The sequence below is a fragment of the Brachyistius frenatus genome, unplaced genomic scaffold (assembly GCF_029030835.1).
Source record: "Brachyistius frenatus isolate BFR_SWC_R1_liver_20210118 unplaced genomic scaffold, ASM2903083v1 Contig_30, whole genome shotgun sequence".
NCBI lineage: Eukaryota > Metazoa > Chordata > Actinopteri > Embiotocidae > Brachyistius > Brachyistius frenatus.
The window spans coordinates 1,600,356-1,613,527 of record NW_027210629.1 but is presented as its reverse complement, the minus strand read 5'-3'; the positions used below and the strand labels follow the sequence as shown (position 1 = coordinate 1,613,527).

The following is a 13,172-nucleotide window of genomic DNA, read 5'->3' as shown; positions in this document are numbered from 1 at the left end:
CACTATCATCCTTCCACCAAAAATCACTCATGGAGCAAATATAGATCATCAGATAGGAACGTGGAGAAGTTTTCGCAACCATTTATTGAAAATAACAGTTTCCCAGTCTGAAAAGCAAACTCATTTGATTCACAGATTGTATAACAGCAGCACAGAGTAAATTCAAATAAAGGCACAATTTGGTGCATTTTTCTTTGATTTTATTTCTTAACAATACACTGAATATTTTTCAGGTCTGTTCTGTTGGATTCATCACAAGCCTTGTCTCCAAGTGGGAACAGCTCTGTAACAAGACAAAGAAGATTTCAGGAATTCAGTAAGCAATTAAAGTTATTATTAGCGAAAACACTCCTTCTGTTTCAAGAAGAAACCTGATCCACCGACTGTAATTTCAAAAAGTATACGGGATCAGACCTGTGAAACAATTGCAGGACGGGCCCTCCTCCTGAGGGTCCAATGTGTTTCATTCGCTCCTGCCATCCCTTAGTGGGACGGGAAAGCCTGGAAGGGTCTCTGCTGACATGACCATCCACCTGAATGTGGAACAAATAAACATCCATCTAAACCCTCTTTATTTTGTTTGTTTAAGGTGTTAAAGATGGTCAGATTTAATGATTAAAACGTTTTTCTTTTTGTGAATCATTCTAAGACTGTTCACTCTGTAACGCTTACCTTCTCCTTCAACTGAGCAGTGATTCTCCTCTGTCTTTCCTCTTCCTCTTTTTGCATCAGCTGTTTTTCATGAAGCTTTGCCTCCACCTTGTGAAGATCCTGCAGAAAGGCAGTTGACTTTGTACTTTACAGAGTATGGTGACATCACAGCCTCCCCGAACAACAACCGTGTTCACGGCCACATCTAAATCTGGCCTCTGACAGTAGTGACACCAGGCACCTTGGGTTAAAGCAAACATTTGGTCTTGTGTTTCCCTGTGTCTCTGTGATTCTCAGACATCGTACCCTTTCATTAAAGCGTTTGATGCCCTTTGCTGCCTCCCTTCTCCTCTCCTCCATTTCTCTCTCTTCCTCCTCTCTCCTTCTCCTCCCCTGCTCATCCTCTTCCTCTTTCCTCAGTCGGAGCTGCTCCTCAATAGTCAGCTTCACCTCCAGCTGGCGTCGGCGCTCTTCCTAACAAATAGAAATCGTTTTGATTGATGGAGGCAAACTGTTCTGCAATTTGTTGAGGGCAGCTACCCTGAAATAACTACATAACTACAACTCCAGTAAAATAACACAGGCACACACACACATGGATAAAATCACCTTTTCCCGCCTTCTCTTTTGTATCTCCTCAGTCAGTCTCTGCTCCTCTTCCTGTTCTTCTTTCCTTTTCTTCTCCTCCCTCCACTCGTCTAGTCGCCGTGCCACCTCCCTCCTCTCCTCCTCAGTCCTAAAACAGAAGAGGCCAAACATGCTAAAAAACAAACAAAAAAAACAAAGACCAATAAAATCCAACACTTTGAGTTCTCATTAGATGAGGTGGGATTTTTTTTTTTTTTTTAAACTCTGTTCCTTTTCTGACTCACCTGTGTTGCTGGGCCTGGCCCCTGGCCTCCTTCTCCCTCCTTTCTGACTCTCCTGTCTCCTCCTGACTCTGTAGCCTGGTCTGGCGTTCTTGATGCTTGGTGGCTTTCCACCGCTGAATGGCCTGGGTATGGTATTAAGTAAGAGCGGTAAAATGAGACACAAAATACTCAGTAGACATCTTCCAAAAAAAACTGAAAACCTATTGAGGTTAATAAAAGTATAAGGCATATATATATATAGGCATAGTCAGGGTTTGTTCCTGGTTTCTGGAGGGGTTAGGTGCTGTGTTGTCTGTGAAGTTTAAACTATATTGTACCTACAACCTGGTGGATAAAAGATGAGTGTGCCAATCAAATGGGCCTTTATCAAAAGTGTAATAATGCTGGAAAAGTTTATGGTAATTAGTTCTCTCTCTTCTCATTTGTTGTAGAATACATTAAATTGTAGGCTGTTGAATACATGAAATGAATGAAATTCTTAAAATTCTTAAATTTAGTGCCCCCCACAGTTACCATGAAAACTGAATTTTGACAACAACAAAAAAAGAGAGTAGAAATGACAGAAGTGTGGTGTTTTTTTTATTATTACTCTGACAACCAAAAATGGCACACTTCACTTTTAATGTCAAGAAGCCCTCAAGAAGTTGAGGCTCACAGCGCATTGAGGACTGTTTTCTTGAACTTTACCTCTCTCTTTCTATCCTGCAGGTAGATCAGCTCCTGATGCCAGTCCTCATGTTGCTCTATATCCTCCAGTGTTTTACCAGTCAGGTACAGTTTGGCCTCCTTCCTGTAGGTAGGTTGCCCACTGTGCTTCGTCCAGACCTACCAATCAAGCAGATTAAGTCAGATAACAACCTTGAGGTGATGGACTTTTGGCTTTGCATCCGCTGAAATTAACAGGATAAAACATTGAACAAACCCAATTGAAGGAGTGATGCTCACTGACTGTGCAAGGACCTGAAAGTAGAAGGTGGTGAAATAAAGAGGTTACTGGGAAAGAATGATGTCTTACTTACTTTAAGGAAGGCCTGATGGTCGTATTGGTCCCAGCCTCCATAAGGACCTCCTGTCTTCTGCAGGAAAGCCTCCAGTGCTCTGACCTCTGCAGGGAGGTCTCTGTCTGAGGGTTTGGTCTGATGGAAAAGATAAGACTATGAATGAGGTTCGTTGAATAACGGATGGAAAGCAGAGAAAATACACACAGGAACCCAGATGAAGAGGGACTGACCTTAACACTGGGAGCTGTGGGTAGTTTGGCATTTAAGTTGACAGCAAGGCTCCAGTTTTCAATCTTCTTCTCATAGGCAGTGATCTCCTGTCTGCACATCCTCTCTTCCTTCAAAAATCCCTCAAAGCTGAGAGGAACAAAGAAACACAAAGATTATTTATAATATGTTAATTTAAAGACGTGTTCATACCCAGTATGAAGCAGTCACTGTTGTTTTCGCTAACATTCGGCTGTTAACTGCCTGCTTACTTTTATTGACCTAAACATATAAAATCGGTTCCATTGTATTAAATACTGTGTTCTTTATATACATTCTGTCATTAGCATTATAAGTTAAATGAAGTATTTATTAAAGAGTTGTTGTATTAAAGCGCATTGAATTTTTTGGTATTTTTATAATTTGGTCCAAATCCGCTTTGTGTATCCTGTTACCATGACCGCTGCTTCTCCTTTAGATTGTTAATTGAGATTTCCACCTCCGACATAGTTTCCTTCAGTCTTTCAATCACTGAAAGTCCAAGTACAAAGGCAGAAATGTTATCAATGCATTGTACTCCTTTACAATTAGTGTCATTATGCTCATAAATAGCAGTGCAGTACTTTATAATAGCATTTATTATATTGATGTATTGATGCAAGCGACAGAACTTACGCTCAGGAGTTGGTTTCACATCAATTAGATGTGTCTGAAACTTCCTCACACCGTTATGGATCTTCACGAGCTGCTTTTCAAGATTCAACTCTAAAAAAAAATTAAAAAATAAAAGGAGAAAATTATGAATAGCAGTGGTAAAGTGGTGCGGACGGATATTTCCACTCCAGAGAGTTCCTTTGGTGAAGGTGAAAGAAACTAGACATACAATAAGTCTTGACAGAAGAGTATTTTATACCGCAGTAAAAAGGCTGTCTGAGAGGCCCTGTCACCACATTAAACTGTCTTGAGAAAATGTCGGACCCACTCTCAGCGTTTCTTTCTTCCTCCAGCCCTTTCTCGTACTCCTCCAGTTCTCCGGACACATCTGTCCAGCCATTTTTTTTGCACTGGCCATTGAGTGTCCTCTCTTTCTCCAACTTTTCAATCCTGTGAGAACAGAAAAGTTAAACGACTGCTTCAATACGTTACAGTGGTTTAATAACTGATTACATTAATACAGCACAGATAAGAAATGTGGCCTACATTTCTGTTTTTAACTTTTTATAACTTTAAACTTGAAAGTAAAAGTATAAAACGTAAATGAGCAAGCTTGCTCTTACAAAATATAGTACATGTGTGAAATAACTGAGACTGAAATTAATACTCAAAGTCATATAAGGCTGATTACTTTTATTATAGACCTGTTGATTATTTTTTTGTATTAATCGAATGGCTGTTTGGTCACTAAAATGTTAGAAAATGGTGAGAGATGTTGACCTGAGTTTCCCAAAGCTAAAGTTGCAGCCTAAAATGTCTTCTTTTGTCCCAACCAACCATCCATCCACAGCCAAACGATATTCAGTTTATTATGACAGAGGATCAAAGACACCAGAAAATATTCACATTTTAGAAGCTGGAATCAAAGATTTTTACGATTTTTATCATTAGAAAGTGACTTAAAACTATGAATTGATTAACAAAATAGTCGGTGATGAATTTTCTGCCAATAAACGAATTTGCTTCATCAACTAATTGTTGCAGGTCATAAAACACTGATCAGACATAAGCCTGGACGAAACAAAACGTGTAGTATATCGGATTTACTTTATTGTACGGTATTCCTGTCATTTTTACAGCGATTTATGGATGAGAAGCTTCACTTACTGCCTCCTGTTCTTCTCGGCTTCCCTGAGAAACTGTGCGGTTTTCAGTCTGGTCTGCCGGAAGTCCCCGCTGTCAATGATCACCGGGGACGATGTGCAGGGCCGCTGGACACTAGCGTCTCCTTCTCCCTGCTGAAATTAATTGAGTAAAAGCAAAACACAAGAGCTGATCTTAGTGCACCATGTGACAAAAACTGCAGGTATAATTTTAACAAATTCGGAAACGCTGAACTTTCGCAGCGTTGCGTCCGATAATACAACACCGGGCCCCGTTGTCAATCTAGTAATACAGCACCTCGGGTAACTGTGACAGACAGAAGGCATCCATTGTCGGACACACGCCACTGAAGTAGCGTATCCTCCAAGAAAGTACCAGGCAGATACAACAAAACAATGACATTAATTGATGACGAGTGTACGATTACAAGAAGCCAGTAACAAGAATAAGTAACAAAATCATTAAAGTTACCAAACAATCCCCCCCCCCGCCCTCTGATAGCTAACTTTGCTAACGTTGGCTAGCACTGACTGACGAACGCCAGCTCGTCCACATCTCCTGCTTCCCCGAAAAACAGTAAAACATACGAGTGAACTTAAACATCTACGACTGCCTAATATGTGTCACTTTGTTTTTGTTTTTTTGTTAAATCAAATGCAGGAAAATACCTCTGTGGTAGTTACTGAGCAATGTTTATCATTGGGTCTTTCGGTTGCTAGGGAGGCCATGTTTAAGTGATTCTGTAAACAAAAGCAAACTTTATTTAAAAAACGAGTTTCCTGTTCAATAGTTCTGTAGTTACTCGTTTGTACCAGCAGAGGACGCTGCTCGTCATTCACGAGTGCTGGTTCGCAGTATTATAACACGTGAACCTGTTAGACTGGTTGGTGCTGCACACCGAACGTAACTAAGAGACTGTAGCCATGACAACATACGCGCTTAATCTCACTAAATTGTTTGTTTTTGTGAATGAGATCTTTGCCTGACTTTAGTTTTTTGGGTTGTTTTTTCCCCCTGAGATAACCAAACTGAGTGGGCTTAAAAAAATTTAAAAAATCCTCAAATTAGTCTGTTAAATACAAAATATAAAACTCCTCCTCCCTTTTAGTGTCCTCACTTTGCGGCCAGTATAGTCAGACTGAATTTTGATTTGCTGTGTTTGATGCATTTTTCTGCATCTGACTGTACCTTCACACAACTAGATGGTTTGAGTTACCTACACATCTAGTCCTCTTAAATAACTGTCTAAATGATGTCTACAGAGGCCTCGGTTATTTCTGTAACAGCTTCTTTTTTTTTTTTTATTATGATGATGATGATGATGATGATGGCCAACAGCTATAATTATTTCGAGAGCTGGAAAAGTGACAATTTAGTGAGAAAAGAGCTGAGCGAAAGAGAGGGGAGCGTAGGGAGTATAAATAGTAACCTGAATCCATTATTGAGTGCAGATATTGGGGATGGTCTTTCCCATGGGTGCAGTAGAGGAGTTGTCATCGCAACATAAATAGCAACCGCTCTCCTTAATGAAGAGTGTTACAATATCCTGAATTCATCCTCAGCCAAGGGACTCACTTAATTAGATAAGAGAGACAATCAGATGAGCCGTCAAATGGTTGGCATAACAGATCAGGCAAACATATTGTTACAAAGTAGGGGATTTCCACACAAGACAAGAGTATATTTATGCACAAAAATATACATTTTTGAATCATTTTAACCAGCTCTAACAAAGTATACCTCTTTTTTTTTTATTGCAGAGAAAGGCTTTTTTTTGTTGACTTTTGTATAACTTTAGGAAAACAAATCTTAACTCAAAATAAAGTACCAAAAGTAAAATCCCTCTTTCGTACATTATGGCTTGTTCCAGAGTCATATTTATGTTGTCATATTATAATTGTTAATGCATTAATCTGTAAACATCTGGTAAAGTTGGAGCTCATTTTAATTACTTTAAATACAGCTGGGTAGCTCAATTTAGTTGTTGATTATATTGGAGTATATAGCGGAGTAGAATCATACTCAATTAAAGTAAAGGTATCGCAAAACATGATTTAAGTATTGTATGTGGTTGAAATTTAGGTTATAACAACTATAGAGAAAGCTTTGGCTCAGGAAGTAAGAAGGTAAGTATAACTTCTTTTTTTTGTCTAACTAGTAAATAATTTGGTTCTTTTTGACACTTTCTCTCATAAAAATCAGTGTTTTCCTCATTAAGATTTTTTTTTTAAACAACAACAAAAATCTGCTCCCGGGATGGGAAGAGAGGTCTGTTTCAAAACAGGCCTTTATCTTGAAATTTTCCTTCGTCAAGCTCGAGTTCTCCCACTCATGTTAAAACGTCAGGTTAAACAATGGATTTACGACCTGAGGCCGATAGATGCAGGAGGAAAACTGAGAAAGAAAGATAGGAAAGCAAGAACCTTTGACCTCTTGGGAGGTAATGGGCTATTTGGAAATGTTATGAGTCATGATCCCTGTAAACTGAGAGGTCAGTTTTGCATTCATGGACACTGGAACTATGAGCTCCATTTCTGCTAGTTCTTTGAACGAGAGAGGGCTATTTATGCCATCTGCCACTGTGTTTATTTGTGTGTTTATGTGTGTATGTGTGTGTTTCCAATGGGAGAGCGTGAGCTGCGTTCCTCTTCTAGCACAGGTGACTGAGTGTGTCAACTTTTACTCCTGCTGGTTATTAGACTGTTGCTAGATGGGAGTATTTTGAGTCAACATGCCTGATTTAATAAGGGTTAACTGTGTGGACAAACACATAAATAACATGCACGGACAAAGATGCATACCGTGGACGCACACTTGCACCTCCTCAACACACACACATACACATCTACTGGTGGGATGTATCTCGTTGCCCCACACCAACACCGGTGGGCCCCCCCAAAAAGCTACAAGTTCATTCATCACCACTGATCTGCCAATTTATTCAAGTTCGATATCAACGAGTAGGGCCTTGTCTAGTGGAGGTTAAAGCTGTTAACCTCCAGTTTTAAGACGTTTATTATTTTTAGTTTATAATGTTCTTACATGGAGCGTACTCCTAAACAAAGTTGTGTTTCTCAAAATTGAGATATATGAAGTTTGGCTTCAGCACAGAAGGTTTGGTGGCCCAGAACAATAATTAATTTGGCTACACACACACACACACACACACACACACACACACACACACACACACACACACACACACACACACACACACACACACACACACACACACACACACACACACACACACACACACACACACACACACACACACACACACACACACACACACACACACACACACACACACAGGTGGATACATGCCTACGAGGTGTCTTAACTATTCAGGCAACGAACACACAGTACCTTCCCAGCGTAGGCCTACCTGCTACGGCTAAATTATGCCCCGATGAGTAAACATGTACTTCTGCCAGCTCCAGAAAACACCACACCTACACTACACCTTGATAGATCATTTACACGTGCGTAGAGGTACATTGTTGTGATTAGGAAACATATTTAGTGAGCTGCTGCCAACGCCCCGCAGGCCCAACGTCGAATTTAGGAAGGTCATGTCAATAAATTCAGTTTTCACCATTAATCAACCAGGTGGCATTTGGCAGGTGTAGCGTATGAGGTGTCAAACGGTCATCAAACGCCTACTAGCACCCACTTAAGCATGCCAACAACATACACAGTCTGAATGGAGACACAGAAGTTACATAATGTGGTTTAGATTGTCGCGCTGGCGCTTTAGTTCACATTAAATGATGAAGGCGCGTGCACCTAAGGTAGGCTACATCCGATTTGGTGCCCAGAAACGTCACACCTACTTGAACGTGAAATTCCATTTGGCGCACAACAAACAACCGCCGACATTCCCGCACGTCGAACTTAAAAGTTTACAGGAGGCTATGTCAAGAAAGTTAATTTCGTTTTCAGTACTGGGTGTTCTGTGAGGACGCGGCCGCAGTTCATATAACCACACACCTGTAAGTCTCCAGGGAAACACAATAGTTCACCGCTCTGGTTGATTAGTGGTGAAAACAGAGATGGATTTCTCGATTCAGCCTCCGGTGAATTACGGGTTGGGCGTGCAGGCGTCTGCAGCAGCGCACAAAACACGATTTGCGCCGACAACAATGTCCCTTTACAGTTGTATAGATGTAGTGTTGTGCAGATGTGGCGTTTGTTACTGCTCGCCAAAGTACACGTTTCCACGTTTAGGCGTGCTTTAGGCATGGCAGGTGCGCGGGTGTCTTCGTGGTGAATCTATGTAACCCTTTGGCTACTTATGTAGGCGCTAGTGAGGCTTTTGACGATAGTTGGCCGAATTGTTTGACACCTCTTGCACGCTCGCACGCACACACACATACGCGCGTGCACGCACACACACGGTTTGTTCTGACACCTGCTGTAATTGTATATGGTGTCACAGAGCAACACGATCTGGCTGCATCCTGCACATGTTGAGCATGTTCGACTTTGGCAGGCCAGAGTGGGCACATGCTTTTGGGAGTGTATATATGTGTGTGTGAGAGAGAGAGAGTGAGAGAGAGAGAGTGTGTGTGTGTGTGTGTGTGTGTGTGTGTGTGTGTGTGTGTGTGTGTGTGTGTGTGTGTGTGTGTGTGTGTGTGTGTGTGTGTGTGTGTGTGTACACATATCAGTAAATTACTTGTGGTAAGGAGCTTGGGAAGGCAAGGGGAAAGTGATCAGTGTAATTGCTTTTGCGGCTGTGCTTCTCTCTCTGTGACGTCAACACAGCAACATTTCTGCGAATGGACCTTTTTGGTCAAACTGAACACGTCTCCTGCAACTTATCTTTTGAACTAATTGAAAATGCCTGCTTTATGAACTTTTGAATTTCCTGCATGTCTGCCGGTTAGTTTCTATTAATGCGGTCCTACATGTGACCTTCATTTACCTCCTGCAGCCCCCAACTTTTCAAAGATGGCAGGGATAGCACCTCGAGCTGGAGCACAGAAATCTGAGGAGGGCATGAGACAAGAATAATAATTTCCCTTGGCTTTTCTCTTGTCCTTGCATGTTTTCCATTCCAAGTAGTCTTCAAGTTGGCCACACTCCAATTTAAGGGGTTTTAGGCCAAGAAAATATAAAACAACATTAGGACAGATTGAAGTTTTGGCATAGAGATCTTAACAGTCCCTGTGGTTTGAATCCTGATAACTTCAGTGATCCTCTCCTCTGACCTTTCATTTAACACCAACATCAGGCCAAAGTTTCCACTCGCCCAGCACTTCAGCTCACTCCACTTGTCCCGCTTGAAATGAGTTGAAGTATTAACACACATATACAGAATACATATGACTACTTGGGTGTTTTTATGGAAGTACTTGCCTTAAAATGTTAATTTTCTGGCATTTTCATGTTGAATCGTTGCAGCCCTAAAACCGTGTCTTTCAAACATGTCTAAGCATCATTAAAAAAATAAAGCTAGATTAAAGTGACATTTAAAAAACATTTTAACACTACAACATGTAAAAAAAAATTTAAAAAAAATTCACGCACTGTATAAGCAAACTGGTGATAAAGTCATGACTTCAGAAATTCTCCTTTACCGAAACTTGCTCATAAACCTGATGCTAAATAGAAATTATTGAATAATATAATTTAAAGCCATATCAGTGCATCCAAGAAGTCGAAGTGAAGTCAGAACCATGAGAGTAAATTACCCTGAATTTCACTCTTGAATAAGGGAGCTGATGCTTATTTGGTTGATTTGATCAGGAAGACTATTAGTTCTGCTATTCTTAGAAAACCTTATAAATCCGGCAGCACTTGGCCGCACAGCAGCTCTCTTTTGACTGTCGCTTCACTCACATTCTCCACTATAAAAACGATGCTCTTATCCAGAGTGCCTCTCACATATCCACGGTGACATAAGTCCTCACCTCACCCACACTCTTCACACAGCGATGTACAACAGAAGCCTTTCACCGCTGTCCTTATATGACCTACTAAGAGATACATGTCCTTACTCAACTACTTTATTTAGAGGGATGTGGTACTAAATCTTACATATTATATTCAGGATTATGTCAATAAGTATTATCTAGACTTTTATGTAAATTTTATGTTTAAAATATTGACAAAGAACAAAAGGAACAATCAGCTGCTGATGAAGATCATGTGGTGCCATCAAGAGTGGCAATCAGATGGACCTTGTGGTGAGATTGTTTAAAAATGAAGGTTTATTTCTATATTTTAGAAATACTCTATAAAAAATACAAAAAGGCTTTGTAAAAGCTATAATCCATATCATGTTTTTACTGAGCTTTTAGATTCTACCAATACAATAATATAGAGAATGTGCAGGTAGTAAGTCCTGCTGCCCAAGCTAACTTTATACATTATATCCATTAAACAATTAAACAATCATGTGATAACTCTTGATATCTAATTCAAAGTTGTTGCAAGTGGGTCAGCCTTCGTGTCTGTGATTTCTGTCTACTCCAGCTCCGACTGAAGGGAGTATCATCGACTGTCATGGGATACACACAATCTGATTTACTTTCGAGTTTACTTGGAGCATTGAATTATTTCAGGTTTCAGTGCCTTTTCTGACAAATGAGGTTTAGTGAGAACATGCTGAGGTTGAAACGACGAATGAAGACTCAGTGAGAAAAAAGATGAAGAAGTAACGGAAAGCGTTTCAGTTAATGATCACGTGTTAACTTCAGCTGCAACTCTGCCGATTTTGCCACAGACGGTAAGAGCAGGGTAACTTCAACTTGCTCTTCAAACTCCAATGTCTGCACCACATTCAATCTGAACATGTTCTCACTATAAAGCAATACTTATGTTCTACTATTTTAAATTGTCGATTATCCCAACTCTCTTGTTTGTACTGTGGACAGCCAGGAGACGTTAGCCTAGTTTAGCATGAAGACTGGAAACATGGGGAGGCAGCCATCCTGCTCTGTGCAAAGGTAACAACATCTGACACCTCTAAAGCTCAATAATTAACACATCTTGTTTGTTTAATCCTTACAAAAACTGAAGTGCAAAAACACAAGTTGAGTGTGTTGTTTGCATAGGCTGATTTATGCTTCTATTCACTGTTGACGTAATGCTCTCATATCATTTTGCCTGGGGAAATAAAAATTGAGATATGGGCAAGACTGAAATTCTTTTCTTAAATCAGCTCAGCCTTAACGACAGGGCAGTGAATCTGTCAGATATGACCTGACAAGCTCAGAGGAGTTGATTGCACACATGCCACTCAGGGTTCACAGTGTGCTCGGATACATGCGAGTGTGTGTGTGTGGTTTAATGAGCAGTCTGACCGCTCTAAAGTCTATGCTGATTTCACCCTACCCCTCCCTAGTGTTTTATTAAGAGGCATAACATCGCAGTCAGACCATCTTCACATAGAGAAAGTTCACCTCTTAAAGACGACTGTCAGTAAAGAAGACGACTTTTCTCTTCAAATTGAAACCTCTTCACCACCTCTTCATCACCTCTATAAGCAGTAGTTTGGTCGTGTCCCTGTGGTTTCTGGAGGAGACTTTGGATTTCTGAGGTGCTCACACATCAGCTGCAGACATAAAAGGTTCAATGAAAAATGTTATGCATTGTGAACTGGCCAGACTGACGGAAGCTTCAAAACTTTGGGTTTCTACTTTTATTCTGGCACGTGGGCACATAAGCTCACATTTATTCTCCTCCCTTTGCCTCGCCCATGACCTCTCTCAGCCTCTCTGCGCCCAACAAGAGAGCAACAGAAAACAAACTGAAGTAAACATACTGTACACACAAGACAGTGGCAAGCAGCGCTGTAATTTAGTGCTCCACCCTTGATTATTGTGAATGACTAAAGAACACTTCTCAGACACTCCCTGCTTGAGCTGTACTGTCAAACAACAAAGTGTGGACGTAGGAAGCCTGATGTTTCCACTATCGACAGACATCCTGAGAAGATGATCTGAAGGCTCAATACTTTCTAACACCACACCCCCATTTTTCTGTCTCCCATTGAAGAGACGAGTATAGAAAGATTATACACAAATATATCATAGAAAAAAATGTCCTCATGGAGGAATACTGGAAATACGGAAAATAAAAGAAGAGAGAGAGACAGAAGTACAGTTTTAAAGTGAGGTATCAGCTGTGTCGGTGTGATCATGAGTAATGGACACCAGCCGGCTGGAGCATCTAGTTTATTCTCTGGACACTTGATCTGTCCCTGCTTGTTCCTGGCAGCTCAGGACCAGACCAAACACTGTTGACGCTCTTTGTGTAAATTATCAACTACTGATAGGTGCCAGGACAGAGAGGGAGGGAGAGACTGTCAGTGTGTGTGTGTGTGTGTGTGTGTGTGTGTGTGTGTGTGTGTGTGTGTGTGTGTGTGTGTGTGTGTGTGTGTGTGTGTGTGTGTGTGTGTGTGTGTGTGTGTGAGTGCATTTTCACACATGCATGTCATTATGTGTCTGGGCACTGGAGGCGTGACATAATTGTCCAACAGGCAAACTAGACAAAACACAGGAATAGAATAGAATAGAATAGAATAGAATAGAATAGAATAGAATAGAATAGAATAGAATAGAATAGAATAGAGAACTTAACCTTGTTCCATAAATTAAGAAATTTGGATGAGCTT

At 40.7% G+C, this 13,172-nt stretch overlaps 1 protein-coding gene across 1 annotated transcript; it reads right to left on the bottom strand.

Moving 5' to 3' along the window:
- Nucleotides 1-77: 77 nt before the first annotated feature.
- Nucleotides 78-5,277, bottom strand: LOC138621351 (coiled-coil domain-containing protein 112). Its single transcript, XM_069699339.1, has 14 exons — nucleotides 5,218-5,277; nucleotides 4,553-4,683; nucleotides 3,714-3,835; nucleotides 3,407-3,496; nucleotides 3,187-3,262; nucleotides 2,755-2,881; nucleotides 2,543-2,659; nucleotides 2,211-2,348; nucleotides 1,524-1,645; nucleotides 1,261-1,387; nucleotides 958-1,125; nucleotides 673-771; nucleotides 415-533; nucleotides 78-283 (listed from the first exon to the last, which is right to left on the bottom strand). Exons 1-14 carry the CDS (start codon nucleotides 5,275-5,277, stop codon nucleotides 253-255), a joined length of 1,527 nt encoding a protein of 508 aa, XP_069555440.1. The 3' UTR covers nucleotides 78-252.
- Between the last annotated feature and the right edge of the window lie 7,895 nt (nucleotides 5,278-13,172).

Excerpts from the sequence above, each read along its gene's own strand:
- LOC138621351 (XM_069699339.1), bottom strand. The coding sequence starts at position 5,277 with ATGGCCTCCCTAGCAACCGAAAGACCCAATGATAAACATTGCTCAGTA. Across the intron at positions 3,263-3,406 it reads TGTGAAACCAACTCCTGAGC|TGATTGAAAGACTGAAGGAA; the intron begins GTAAGTTCTGTC and ends TTGGACTTTCAG. Across the intron at positions 2,660-2,754 it reads CCACAGCTCCCAGTGTTAAG|ACCAAACCCTCAGACAGAGA; the intron begins GTCAGTCCCTCT and ends CTTTTCCATCAG.